Source organism: Rattus norvegicus, chromosome 5 (genome assembly GCF_036323735.1).
Source record: "Rattus norvegicus strain BN/NHsdMcwi chromosome 5, GRCr8, whole genome shotgun sequence".
In the NCBI taxonomy this organism is placed as follows: domain Eukaryota; kingdom Metazoa; phylum Chordata; class Mammalia; order Rodentia; family Muridae; genus Rattus; species Rattus norvegicus.
The window spans coordinates 62,216,756-62,230,469 of record NC_086023.1 but is presented as its reverse complement, the minus strand read 5'-3'; the positions used below and the strand labels follow the sequence as shown (position 1 = coordinate 62,230,469).

General features: G+C 41.9%; 1 protein-coding gene across 9 annotated transcripts in view; it reads right to left on the bottom strand.

Annotated features, from left to right (window-relative positions):
• Positions 1 to 13,714, bottom strand: part of Unc13b (unc-13 homolog B) — a 215,076-nt gene that overhangs the window by 69,415 nt on the left and 131,947 nt on the right. For 8 of the 9 annotated variants that reach the window (XM_063288360.1, XM_039110717.2, XM_039110722.2 and 5 more), the window contains 2 exons: positions 12,054 to 12,365; positions 9,897 to 9,987 (listed from right to left, as the gene is read on the bottom strand). In XM_063288360.1, the coding sequence (XP_063144430.1) occupies positions 9,897 to 9,987; positions 12,054 to 12,365 (403 nt within the window). Of the gene's footprint in view, positions 1 to 9,896; positions 9,988 to 10,222; positions 10,379 to 12,053; positions 12,366 to 13,714 lie in introns of those variants that run through there. The other variant, XM_063288361.1, reaches the window with a different exon arrangement.

Sequence of the window (13,714 nt, the reverse complement as noted above, 5' to 3'; positions counted from 1 at the left end):
ACGATAAAGACAGAAAAGCAATTTCCCAGAGTATGTCGCTAGGAGCTTACTGATAACCTTGACAGATGAAATTTTAATGAACTCTCCTTGAAAAACAAGTCCAATTCAATGCTTCTGAACAAAACAAGGCTTTATTACCAAGCATGTGAGCAAAATTGATGTACACTGTGAGATTCTCCTTTTAAAGGATCCTAAGACTAAGTGAACCCAAACTTTGCAGTTTGGGTTCAACACTGCCCAGCCAAGAGCAATCTGTTGGTGTCACTCTAATGAACTCAGCATTTCCCAAGCTTTTTTTGAACACAGAACCTTGTCACTTGACACCTATTAACAATTGTAGACTTACAACGGTGTGGGACATACTTTGGAACATGGTGTTTTAAAACCAGGCAGGCTTCCATGTTAAAGCAGATACGAACTGAAATCTCAGGTATACCGTTACTAGTTGCATAGCTCTAGATAAGGTGCTGCCTTCCAAACATTGAGTAGTTGGGCTGGACATGGCTCAGTGGACAAAGTACTTGTTGCATAAGCATGAAGAGAGGAGTTCTGATCCCCAGCATGCACATAAGAGCCAAACGTGGATGTGCACACCAGTAACTTTAGTGCTGTGGGGAAGAGATAATTAGATCTTAAGGTTCAGTAGGCATACAGTCTAACAAAACCAACGAACTCTAGATTCAGTGAACAAGAGTGATTCAAAATATAAACTGGAAGGGGCCTGTGAGGTAGATAAATCAGCAGGTAACGATGCTATGCCATCAGATCTGAGTTTAATCTCCAAAACCCTTATGATGGAAGGAAAGGATTCGCCCCCACAATGTTCTCTGATCTCTACATACGTGCCACATACTGTCATGCACACATGCACCCAGACAGACAGACAGACACACACACACGCACACACACCACACACACATACACACACTCACACACTCACACACACACTCACGCACACACATACACACACTCACACACACATACACACACTCACACACACATACACACACATACACACACTCACACACATACACACACATACACACACACTCACACACACATACACACACACATACACACACATACACACACACTCACACACACTCACACACACACTCACACACACATACACACACATACACACACACTCACACACACACTCACACACACATACACACACATACACACACTCACACACACTCACACACACATACACACACATACACACACACTCACACACGCACACACACTCACACACTCACACACACACTCACGCACACACATACACACATACACACACACTCACACACACATACACACACACTCACACACACTCACACACACATACACACACATACACACACACTCACACACACACACACACACACTGTTTTAAATAGGATGGAGCATGTGCATGATGACACGTGCCTTTAACTGCAGCAGTGGGAGGCACAGGTAGGTGGATCTCTATGAGTTCAAGTCCAGCCTGGTCTACATAGCAATTTATAGGCTTGTCAGAGCTACACTGAGACCCTATCTCAAAAGTAAATAAATAATAGGGTAGACAAAGATAAAGAGATCTAATGTCAACCTCTGGACTCCATGTACAAATGCGCATACATACCCCTCCCACACACATACACATTCACACAAGGGCAATTAAGAATTCAGTTATGTATTCTATTCAATGGCACTAATAATGTAAACCTAGGTAAATTATAAAATTATCATAAAGTGATCATTACTAGGAAGGTAGGAGTAGGGCAGGCTAATTGTTTGGAAATGGCAGAGGAAGCTAAGACAAACAAAAACAAACAATACAAAACAAAAAAATCACAACAAACAAACAAAAAACCCCAAACTACAAGCTTTACTCTTGATCTAGTTCCATGGAACAGACAAGAAGGCATGGTCTTCATTAACGTAGATTTGAGAGAACAGATAGAGTTTTAGTCAAAGTTAGAAGCTAAAAATATGTTAGGTCTGGTCTCTCAGATCGGGTAAGAACACTCTGTTTGTCACAGGGCAGGAAGCGCCTGTAGGAAGCAAGGGCAGACTCAGTATTCAGAGAAGCGCAAGGCCCTTGTCTAGGGGAGGCTTCTCTGGCTCATGAAGTAGTAGTAGGACCCGTTCTGGTAAAGGCATAGGAGAGACAGAGATTCAAAATTGTGGCTAAAAGAAGTCTCCAAATATCTGGGCCCACTGGCAGAACCTGCATTATAGTATTAGAGACAACTCAAAGATCCAACCATAGACCACACACCATAAAAATTATAATAAATTCACAAAAGAAATACTACATAGCTATTTTAAAAAGCAGTAACTTTATGCTAGTAGAAAAAACACTTTTCACAGCCTTACTCTAGCAGTAGCTTTTTGGATACTAAAGAACACGAACAGACATAGAGTAGTGACAGAAGCAAGGCAAAGGGCAGTGAGTATGCAGTGCACATGTGAGCCTGAAGCCGCAAAGGGATAAGTCTCCTTATCCCTGGAGACTCAGAAAACAGTCACAGTGTGATGGGGAGGCATGGGACACATGGGAGTTGGGAGCAAGAAAGAACCTTTACATTATACATCCCTTTTGTTTATTTGTCTTCTTTCATTTTTAAAGTTTTTTTAATACTTTTATTACATTATGGGTGTGGTTGTTTTGCCTGCATGTATATTAATGCATTGTGTGTGTGTCTGGTACCTGTAGTTACAATCAGTTGTGAGCCACATGTGGGTGTTAGGAGTTGACTTTGGGTCCTTAGAAGAACAAAACAGTCGGTGCTCTGAACCCCTGAACCTCACATCCTGTCATATTTATTAGTTATTTAAAACAATTGTTAACAATTTTTAATTTTTATTTTATGTCTATAGGTGTTTTGCCTATGTGTATATGTATATACATACACATATAAAATACACATATAACATGTATACATAGTATATATCTATACAGTGCCCCAGAAGGCCGGAGAAGACATCAGATCCCCTTGGACTAAAATTACAGACACATGCGCTGCCATGTGGATGCTAGGAGTCAACTCAGGTCCTCTAGAAGAGCAGTCAGTGCTTTCAATCACTGAGCGGCTTCTCCAGGCCCGGGTTAGTGACTTAAATGGTAACAGTACAGGTCTGAGGAAGGCATGATCTCTGATGTTTCAGTGATCTAAAACAGAAAGGAAACTAGGGATCTTCATCAAAAGGCAAAGCCTGAGGTAATGGAAGTTAAGATGGGCAGCCATAACCAGAGAGAATCCTGAGTATCCGATTAAACCATGTGTTTTCCTACTGCTACTAAGCCTAAGAGGTAGGGTCCCAAGGGCCCACTTCTCTTTGAGGCTCATCACTGTCTCCTCATGGGACAACCTTTTTAGAACTTGAATTATGAGGTAAGAAGGAAGCATCTTAGTTTGGAAGGAAGTCACGAGTAGAAACAGAACTTTGCAGGAAACAACCCATTTGTTCTTTTGTTTTAGTGACTTCCCTGAAAAATTGCCAGTCCAACTCGTAGGCTGGCCTGCTACTCTTGTATGACAAGCTCCCATGACAGCTCCATTTCAGTGTGGGCCTTCTGATCTGTTCACTTCTGTCCCTGATTACCATGGCTTGCCTGCCTCAGCTTTCAACAGCCTAAGAGCTCCTGTCAAGCCTTCCTTATGGCCCTGTCTCCATGTCTTCTCCTTTACTGTCCCTTTCCACCTGGAACACCCACCCACCTGCTGCCACCGCAGTCTCTGTTTCTAGAGCTAAAAGTCTCACCTCCTCCCCCAGATTCTTCTGCAACTAAACCAAATAAGGTACAGATTCTTACCCACCCACCCACACACCCAGCATTACTGCATCGTCAGCATCAGCAATGTCATCAAACACTGGGTAAGCTCAGATGTCCAGCTACACAGAGGACACAAGTATGGCCCTGAACAATCAAGCCCTTCAGTCTCTGACAATTTTATAGGAATGGCATAAGTAGTTCCCCAAAATTCATTAATGCCAGAACAGCTTAGTATTAGTTACTCTAAATGCATGGGGAATACTCAAATCACAAACAAGGGAAAAATGTAAATTTTAAAAGTCAGATACCATTCTTTGGTTAAATTGACAAAAATGTTAATATTCAAAGTCAGTCCAGCACATTCAGAAACTCAAAGCACAAATTCTTCAAAAAAGAAATATTCCTAGTTTATCCATTTATTTAAATATTTTAAGTTTAAAAAATAAACAGAAATGAAAATAGATTTTATCTTGCCCCCTTCTCCTGGGAAAAAAGTCTGGGCAGGGTGGTATTGGCACACGCCTTTGATCCCAGCATTCGGGAGGCAGAGGCAGGCAGATCTCTGAGTTGAAGGCCAGCCTGGTCCACAGAGTGAGTTCCAGGACAGTCAGGGCTACACAGAGCAACCTTGTCTCAAAAGACAAACAAAACAAAACAAAAAACAGTAACAACAAAAATAGATTTCTATGACAACATTACCAAAACCTTATTTATGACAAAGTGAATAAGGACCAGTCATATTTACTAACCCAGAATAAAGCTTACAAAGACTGAGGAAAAACTTACATGTAATACTGTAATAAGTCAATAAACTTATGTTTAAATATGTATCACAAAAGAAAGCTCAGTAGGTTTGAATGGTTGATATTTTGCTGTTATTAACTTTAGGGGCTGGACCTTGGGAAATGATGAATTAGAAGTGATGGTTTGAATGAGAACTGCCCACACCCACAGGCTCATATTTACACACTAAGCCCCAGTCAGTAGTGCTGTTTGGCAGACATTATAGAATTTTCAGGACGGGAGCCATGCTGGAAGAAGTGCATCACAGGTGGTGGGCTTTGTGAGTTTATAGCCTCTCCCCTCTTCCAGTGCCCTCTCTGTTTCCTGTGTACAGCTGAGACATGACCCTCGGCTTCCTGCTCCCACCACCTTGCCTTCCTCAACAGCTATCTAGCCCTTTGGCACCAAAACACAAAGTAAACTCTTCCTTAAATTGCCTTTGGTTATGGTACTTTATCACAACAGAAATGTAATTTATACATGAAGGCACTTGTGGAAATAAAGGGCATTTCTAGCTAGTAAAATAACTAAAAATTATTTGCTAGACATTCTATGGCAGGTGACCTCACGTATACTATAGCCCTGATGGTCCAAGAACTGACCCAAGGTGGGTTTTCTTCTTCTTTTTTTTTTTTAAGGAAGGCATAACAGCAAATAATAGCCCTATAATCTCATGGTGAGTGCCAATTCTAAACAGATTCTCACACACAGTCTGGAGACTTTCTCCAGACACCTCACATCTGGCTGCATCTTAAAGCCCACAGATGAAAAGCTTGCTAGAGGAATTAAGAGAAATTCCAGGCACAAGAAACAGCAATTGCAAACAAAGTTTCTGAGAATTGAGAAAACAAATTATTTCATGTTTTACAAGTATAAACTAATGCTTCTCAAACTTCTTTTCGTTAAGGAGCTGGTTTTTTATTCCCAGTGTCATGGACTGGAGTTTTGGTTCACATCCTGTTCAGTGAGACAGAGCCTCCAGTGAAGGCTTGATTTCCATTTTAGTAGTCAGTTCATCAAAGATTAAAAACAAACGGTTCCCAGGCCTTGCTGGTCCATGACTCGCACTTCAAACTGTGTAGAGCTGGACCCAAAGGAATTTATTGTATCATGGAGACAATGTGAGCCACTGAAGTATGTGCTTTTTTTTCTTTCCTGATATTCCTTTCTAAAGTCATGGTTTTCCTGGATAGTTCACAATGCTAAGAGAAAGATACTATTGTTTTCTTAATTTTCCAGATTAGAAAAACAGTTCCCTAAAATATTTGTATTTCCTCACAATGATACCCTGAAAAAAGATTAGCAACTCAAGTAACAAAGAGTTAATTTCCCTAAAACATAAAAAGCTCAGTTAAGAAAAAAATACTCAATAGAAATTAGTCACACAAAATAATTTCTAATTAGCCTTCCTATTTAAGAAAATGTTCAATTTTACTAGCAAGAAAACATAAATTTAAACTACTAAGATACTGCCATCTAAAAGAATATCAAAATCCCAAAACTTTGACAAATCACCCTATTGGTGGGTTAGGAAAGAAAAGCACCTACTGCACCACGAGCATGGGGACTAGGTTGCCAGCATGCCAATGGAAGGCACAGACCCTTTGGCGTGGTCATCAAAGCTGCTTACATATGTCCTCAGATTGCTCCCTGGGTCAGGGAGGACAGCTGAGGTGCTGCCAGGATGGCAAATGTGAGGAGTGGCATGTGTGCGCAGAGGCAGACCTGCACAGTCATCTGCAACGGCTCATCTAATCCTCATCTGTGCTTTCCCTTTACCACTGTGACTGGCAATGCTCTTACTGCTGGCTGCTCCCTCAGCCCAGATTACAGAAGACAACTTAAAGCAGACCTTTGTCTTTCATGTAAGTCACTGAAGAGTAACAAGATGTGCATACAGCAAGAACACTAAGGTGCAGTACCGTAACACCGTGGAATACTATGCACCTGTAACAAAGGAAATATCTCTTACAGTTAATAAACAAAAGGATCTTCAAGTAGAGAACTAAAGGGTGGTCTTGTGTGTATACTATACTGTTGGGACACAGTCCAAGAATGGAGTTGTGCAAGAGGAAATTTGAGTGCTTGTGAGGAAAGTCCAAGAAAACAAGACAAGAGTCTTGTGACCTCAGTTTCTCTGAAAACATGAACTATTCCTGAAATGTGCTTTTATGATCCCACCAGGAGGGGGCATAAGAGCATGCTTACTCACTCCTATTATTGTTACTCAGATACCTCTATGGAAAAATAGGGTTTTGCCATGTGTAGCTTGTCCTTGTCATTGTATATGGCTTGAACTCATGAGAACTTTACTCATGTGACTCTTTTTAACCCTCAGAGTATACATTGCCTGAAGCTCTGAAAGAAGTTGGCTACATACTTCTTGGGCTACAAAGAAGGGGCGACATAGGCTAAACTTTCATAATTTAGGGGGAAAATTCTCGGTGCTGCGTTCATTCTGTCTTATGCTCTCAGCTGCTGTCAACAAAGCTCATCCTAGGCATAAACGGACACCTTTTAAGCTCTGGTTCATCTTTCTCCTTTTGGTCAGCTGTCTCTCTGTGTGAAGGACATCCACACTATGGTTTTCCTGTTCAATTAAATGATGATTGCCCTTATTTCAGGATAAACCATCACTTTCTCCCAGACAATTACAAGTTTCACTTTTTGAATAATTTTTAATTGGTTTATTGGGGGTTATATTTTGATCAATAATTTCTTTACAGTTATAACCAATTGTACTTTGATCAGTACATTCTTCTTGTTCTCATTCTGAGTTTTCCTTTCACTATAGTAAGAATTCAAGACTTGCTTTTAAAACACTGAAATAAAAAGTTAGCACTATGGCATTGGCTCTACAGTTGTGGGTTAAATGTTTGTTCCCTCTTGTCAGACAGTCCAGATCCACAGACTCCAATGTTTGATTTCCTGGACACATTACTTACTTCAGATTATATATGTATACATTATATTAACATATATCATGTAAATGAAAATGTGAAAAGCATAACAAATTAAAACCTGTCATCTAAGAATATTTGTTAATGATTAAAAAACACTTTTAAGACAGACATTTTAAGTACAGACTCATAATCCCAATACATAGAAGGGTGCTGGAGGAAGAGGGTAGGTTTGTGGTCAGCCTGGCCCCTGGAATAAGAACTTGATTCAAGGAATCAAAATCATCAAATTATTTTTTGAAAGTTTAAATTTATGTTTTGCAGGCTGGCTGTAATAACACATTATATAATCCCAGTATCTTCCAGAGGTCTACCCAGAAAGATTAAAGTTTGAGACTAGCCTAGAGTACATAGGAACTTCAAGCTAGCAAAGGCTTCAATAGTGAGACACTGACTTAGACACAATCCACAAAGCTCGCTCTCTCTCTCTCTCTCTCTCTCTCTCTCTTTCTCTCTGTCTCTCTCTCTCTCTCCGTGTGAGAGAGACAGAGACAGAGAGAGAGATTAGATTAATCAGAATAATTTATTGAGATAAATGATAATAATATATTAAAACTGGTGCACTAAAGAGCCTATGAGTCTTTCTGGATGACATTGATAGGTGAAAAGGAAACTTTTTTATACTGGAACACACACTGCACCATGGAAAGGACGACAGGAACAAAGTTATCATCTGCAAATAACTACCACTAGTGGTAGCTGCAGACTTATGTCACCACCAGGAGGTCTCAGGAGCTCTCACTACAAAGGGGAAGGGCTGACAGCAGAGGGACCTAACCAATATAACTTAACCAAATATGGAGGCCAACATCAACTATAGCAGGACAGGTTCATGGAAGGTACTCCTTCTGTAATTCCTACCAAGTATGTATGGCCTGAACCTAACACGAAGACACAGAGTGGGTCCGTGCTACAAAAGGAAAGCTTTCATCATTTAAAACTGTGAGGATAACGAAGACTGAGAACTGCTCCAGGCTGAAGGAAACAGAAGAGACACCAATTAAGGCAGTCATTAGATTCTGGATCAGAAAAGAAAGAGACCTTGTGGGGAGCAGCTGGCAAATTTGCACGACATTCTGATGTTTGAGCTATTGCTGGTGTTTTCTTGACAGTGTGATTATGGTTATTTAGAGGAGTGCCTTATTTTTAGGGGAGGATATGGTTATTTAGGAATGGCAAACTCTCTTGACTACAACTCAACTGATGATTCTGGGGGAGGGGGGTCACAATAGAAGGAGACAACAAGGCAGATGTGAAGGGACAGAGGCAGCAGCTGACTTAGGGTACAGAGCTATGGACTGTACAGATACTTTCCTTAAGTTTCAAACTAGTCTTTAAAGGGTATATGTGAGCATGCTTGAGTTTTTAATATCTGCCAGGTTTTACACTAGTGACTGCTACAGCCGTCATTTAAAAACAATCCACTAGGAGCAATGCTACCCATAAGCCAGTGGTCCTAGGCTGCATGAGAAAGGTATGAACAAGGCATGGGGAGCAGGCCAGTCAGCAGCATTCCTCCATAGCTTGTGCTTCGGGTCCTGCCTTAGGTCCTGCCCCGTCTTTATGAGATATTATAAACTGTAAGGTAAATAAACCTGTTCCTCCCAAGTTGCTTGTGGAACTACATCATCTATTCTTACATTTTCCCCATCTCTCTCCCTCCCTCCCTCTCCTTCTCTCTCCATCTCTCTTGCCCCCTCACCACCCCCCTGTGTGTCATCTGTGTGCAGGTCCATGGAGGACAAAGGAAGTCAGGCACCCTGCTCTATCACTCTGCCTAATTCTAAGACCGGGTTTTTCACAGGGTTTGAAAATGTGATGGTGACCAGCAGGCCCTATAATCCTCTTGTCTCTACCTCTCTTCACAGTGTTGGGGTTCCAGGTGCATGCAGCCACACCCAGCTTTTTGCATGGTTGCTGAGAACCAAACCCAGCTCTTCATACTTGCACAGAAAGTACTTTCACCCACCGAGCCATTTCTCTGGTACCCTCTTTGCAAATCTTAAGTTGGGGGCCAAATTTCCCATAAAAATGTCTGTACCTTATTTCCAGCCCTGTGTAAAGTGAGTACTTGACCTGGCCAATAAAGAATACAACAGATTACCCAAGAGGCCTTGTTACCTACCTTAACACTGCACCACAGAAATGGTAGTAGAGAGAATAAGCATTTAGCCCTACCTTTACACTCCCACCTACTAGGCCTGTTTGATTTTCATCAAACAGCCAAGGCCACCTTCCCTCTCTTAAGGCCCTCACTTAATTGTCATGCATTCCCAGAAGCACACTGTAAGAAGATGACTAATTACTGACAGCCTCTCCAGCACCATATGTCTCCCAAACTTTTCAAAGAAAAAAAAACTGTCCCAACCATTATTGGAACAAATTCCTACCTCCTGCAGCTGGAGTCGGACCTTGGTAACCGCTCGGAACCAGTGTGCTCTGGCCTGGGTAAAGGGCGACGATGCTTTCTCCTCGGGAAAACTTGCAACAAAGAAGAGCATTTCTTGTAAACAGCAGAGACAACAGAGTGACAATGCCCAGGCAGGACTGCCATGTCTAAAATAAAACAGCCTGTGCTCATGCCTACACTTGGCTAGTGATTCAGGCCACAAAACAGTGGAGTTCTGAACAACTATTTTGAAAACAATTCCTGTCTAAAATAACAACTCTTTCCTCTTTCCCCTCCCCCTTCCTTCTCCTTCTCTCATGTACCCACATGAGAGAGCTCAGACACTAAGAGGTGATAAAAGGAGCAGCAGCAGCAGCCAGGGCCTGAGTCAACATCAAGTGCAGAAGTCACAGATCAGGTGAAGTGAGCATGCGCCCCTCCTGCTCACTGCTAGAGACCACCAGCCTCCTCTGGGATTTGCATAGGTTCCTTAAGAAAAAAAAAACTGTTCTCTAAACCCTTGCTGTTCCACTGTTTAGGAAGACTTGCCAATGCTGAGACTCCGCCTAGGGAAGGGATAGTCCTTTCCTGTCACCATTGTGTATGTTGAGCTGCCTCAGGGACAGCCTCTATGAAATGAACAGTAATATAACCCAGTGCCTCAGAGGCAGAAACTCTGTGTTAGAGCAGGTCATCACCTAGGTTTCAGCTGGAATAGTGGTTAGTACCAGATAATACTTTCCTTCCTCCTTATAGCTTATAGTCAGGGCAGCAGACATGCCAGGCTCCAATGACGCCTAACTGTTCCAAAACATTTGTGGGCACTTTTAGCCAAAGTATTGGTCAAGAATTTGGCTACCTTTTGGCCTAATGGAGATAAACAAGTACATTAATGTCAGGTTTGCGATCCATAAAGAACCAGCCTTTATGGAACCACAACCCAGTAAGAGGCCTGGTCTGAACCTTAGTCTCCTGGGCCTCTCCACTATGAACTGAACTACAAGAGACTGAAAAACAAGAATACAGTAGGCATTGCAGCACATGCCTATAATCTCAGCAATCAGGGGGTTAAGTTACAAGTCTGGAGCCAGCCTGGGCTACAACGTAAGAAAAATAAAGAAACGTATAAAAAGAAAGAAAAAAGGAAGAGAGAAGGAATTTTACAATGATCTTCAGGAAGCTGCATGGTCCATCCAGCCACGGGCATGGCCCTGGTCTGAGGTCTGTCAGGAGATCTAGATGTGGGAAAGCTGAGCCAACCCGTGTGTTTTCAGCTAGGCACAGGGAGGGATTTTGTACTTGGTGGAACATCTGACAATGTCTGGGGAGTTTTGGTTGTCACCCTGGTCATGACTGTTAGCATCTACTATACAGGCCAGAGACTAACAAGTGTCCTAAAATGGATAGTAGTTTTCCATAATGATTATTTGTCCCAAAACTGTCAACAGTAGCAAAACTGAGTGAGCTAGTATGCACAAACCTCTTGCTATTCTAAACAGGTTAGCTCAGTGACACAGAAAGAACACTCAAATTCTATACGAAACTTTATCACACGTCCACTTTTAGTTCTTTTTGATGCTATACTTAGAGAGGATCTCACTGTACAGCTCAGGTTGGTCTTAAGCTCCTTCTGCTTCTGCTTCCAGAGTACTGAACTACAGGCGTACACCATACCTGCCCAAAAGATACATTACAAAACAGTCTTCTTTTGGATAAAAAATGCCAAACACACAGCCAAGCCATTTATTTACTTTACAGCAGATGTTTTAAATCTGGCTAATTCTGTTCTGATTTTCCTCAGACAGGGTAAAATATAACTAAACATCAATGCTCACAAAAGAAATTAAAATATGAATGAATAGGACACAGCCAAGGATCCCTAAGCAAAGGGAACTATTGAAAAACAACCTGTGGGGCTCAGAAGCAGTTTCAGACTCAGACATCTGTGTGGTCAAGACTGCACGCTCAAGAACTCGGGTGTGCCCACACCTCTGTGACACAAGTCCCTCAAACATCTTGGAAACCATACCAAAAATCAAAGGATAATGTAACAGCTTGACCATTGTTGCTGCACCTGCCCCCCAGCTGCAAGGAAAGAAGTGAAAAGTGCATTCAATAGGAGATATGGCAGGTTGCATGTGAGCTAGCCATCACCTACCTCTCCTGGGGTCCTAGGGTGAGGTCCTTGTGCAGCATCAGGTCTGACGGAGGGCAGACTGTGGCATCATCTCTCTCCTTGGATTCACCTGTTTTCTCCTTCTGTGATTCACAGGCCACTTCCAAGGCTTTCTCTTGTTCTCCCAAGCCAGCCTGGCCATCTCTGGAGAGGCTGCCATAGCTATGGCTAGAATGAATGGAGTCCCTCTCCCGACCATCATCGTCTTGCTCATGATACTGGTCCAGTTCACTCAGCAGAGAGCTTCCTCGACTCACATTACAGGAGGAGCCATACCTACTACTGCTAGTGGGGCTGTGGGAAAGAAAAGAAAGTGGATTAGTAAATACAAATGCAGACCAATGACCAGACCACAAATACAGACACGCATGGGAGCTAATAACTGCACGGGACAGGAATAATCCACACACAGGAGGTTCCCAGGAAGTAAGGACAAACATTTCAATCTAGAAAACTCAGTCTAGTCCATCACAAAAGGATAAAAGAAAAGACAACATACTAAGCCTCTTGCACCTCTGAACCTCAGCCCTGACTTCAAAGACTCTTTGACCTAATTGCTACCTGTCAGCAGGATGAAGAAATAGTAAAATGGCCTTTTGTATATTCATGAAATTCTTTACTCAGTCTTCTAAAGAAACTTTTCCAGTGGCTGTGATTAAAGTTTTCCAAACACAGTAAAAATTAAGGAAATTAGCCCCACACCTTCCATTATTTAATAAAGAGAAGTCCTTATTGCTTCCTCTACAGTTACAAATGTGTGTGCCTGTGCCTTAGCAGAGAGACATGATCCTCCAGTCTGCAGGGTGAAGTATGGAAGTCACTAGATGAAGAATGGGATTAAGAAGTTCTGCAGAGGAATCCACAGGTTTCAGCAACACAAAGGCAATAGTGATACCCTTAGTAGCATGGGAAATATTCCCAAGATATATCCAACCATTGTAACTGAGGTTCTCTTAGGTCAAGGCTCAGTTATATATAAAGTGGATTAAGTCCAACTCTTCTGGATTAGAACTAAAGCTATTTCTGTATACAATGTGAGGCCAGTTCAGCCCTCTCGCAGTCACCTGAATTCCCATGCACAGAAAGAAATGTCCCCTGCTATGAGAGCTAGCCGAGAGAAACTTTGATAGTGGCAGATTGCTAATCGTATCAAGATAGCCCTGGAATCCTGAAGCTCGTTTTCTAAGTGGTTGTGTTTTATGAACATGGAGGGACTTGGTGATGAGCTATGAATGCTCCTTTCATTTTCTTACTAGCAGGTATCCTGGAAAGCATTTATGCAGAGTGTTGGTTTTGTTTTTGTTTTGTTTTGTTTTGCAGACTCTAGTCTTTAACTTAAGGTCTTTGGTCAGATTGAAAGACAGCATCGTTGTTAGTCAAAGAGATTTTCCCTGTGAGGCTTCTAAATTACATGCTATTTTTGGGCTGATTTCTGATTCTTCAGCACATGTTAGCAGAACATGTATCAGGTGAATGTCTGAGTAGATCTCTCTCTCTCTCTCTTTCTCTTTCTCTCTCTCTCTCTCTCTCTCTCTCTCTCTCTCTCTCTCTCTCTGTCTCTGTCTCTGTCTCTATCTTCACTGTTCTAAGTAGATCTATGTTTGGGCCAGTGGTCAAAGTAGCATTCTTAAGCTATTCTGTGC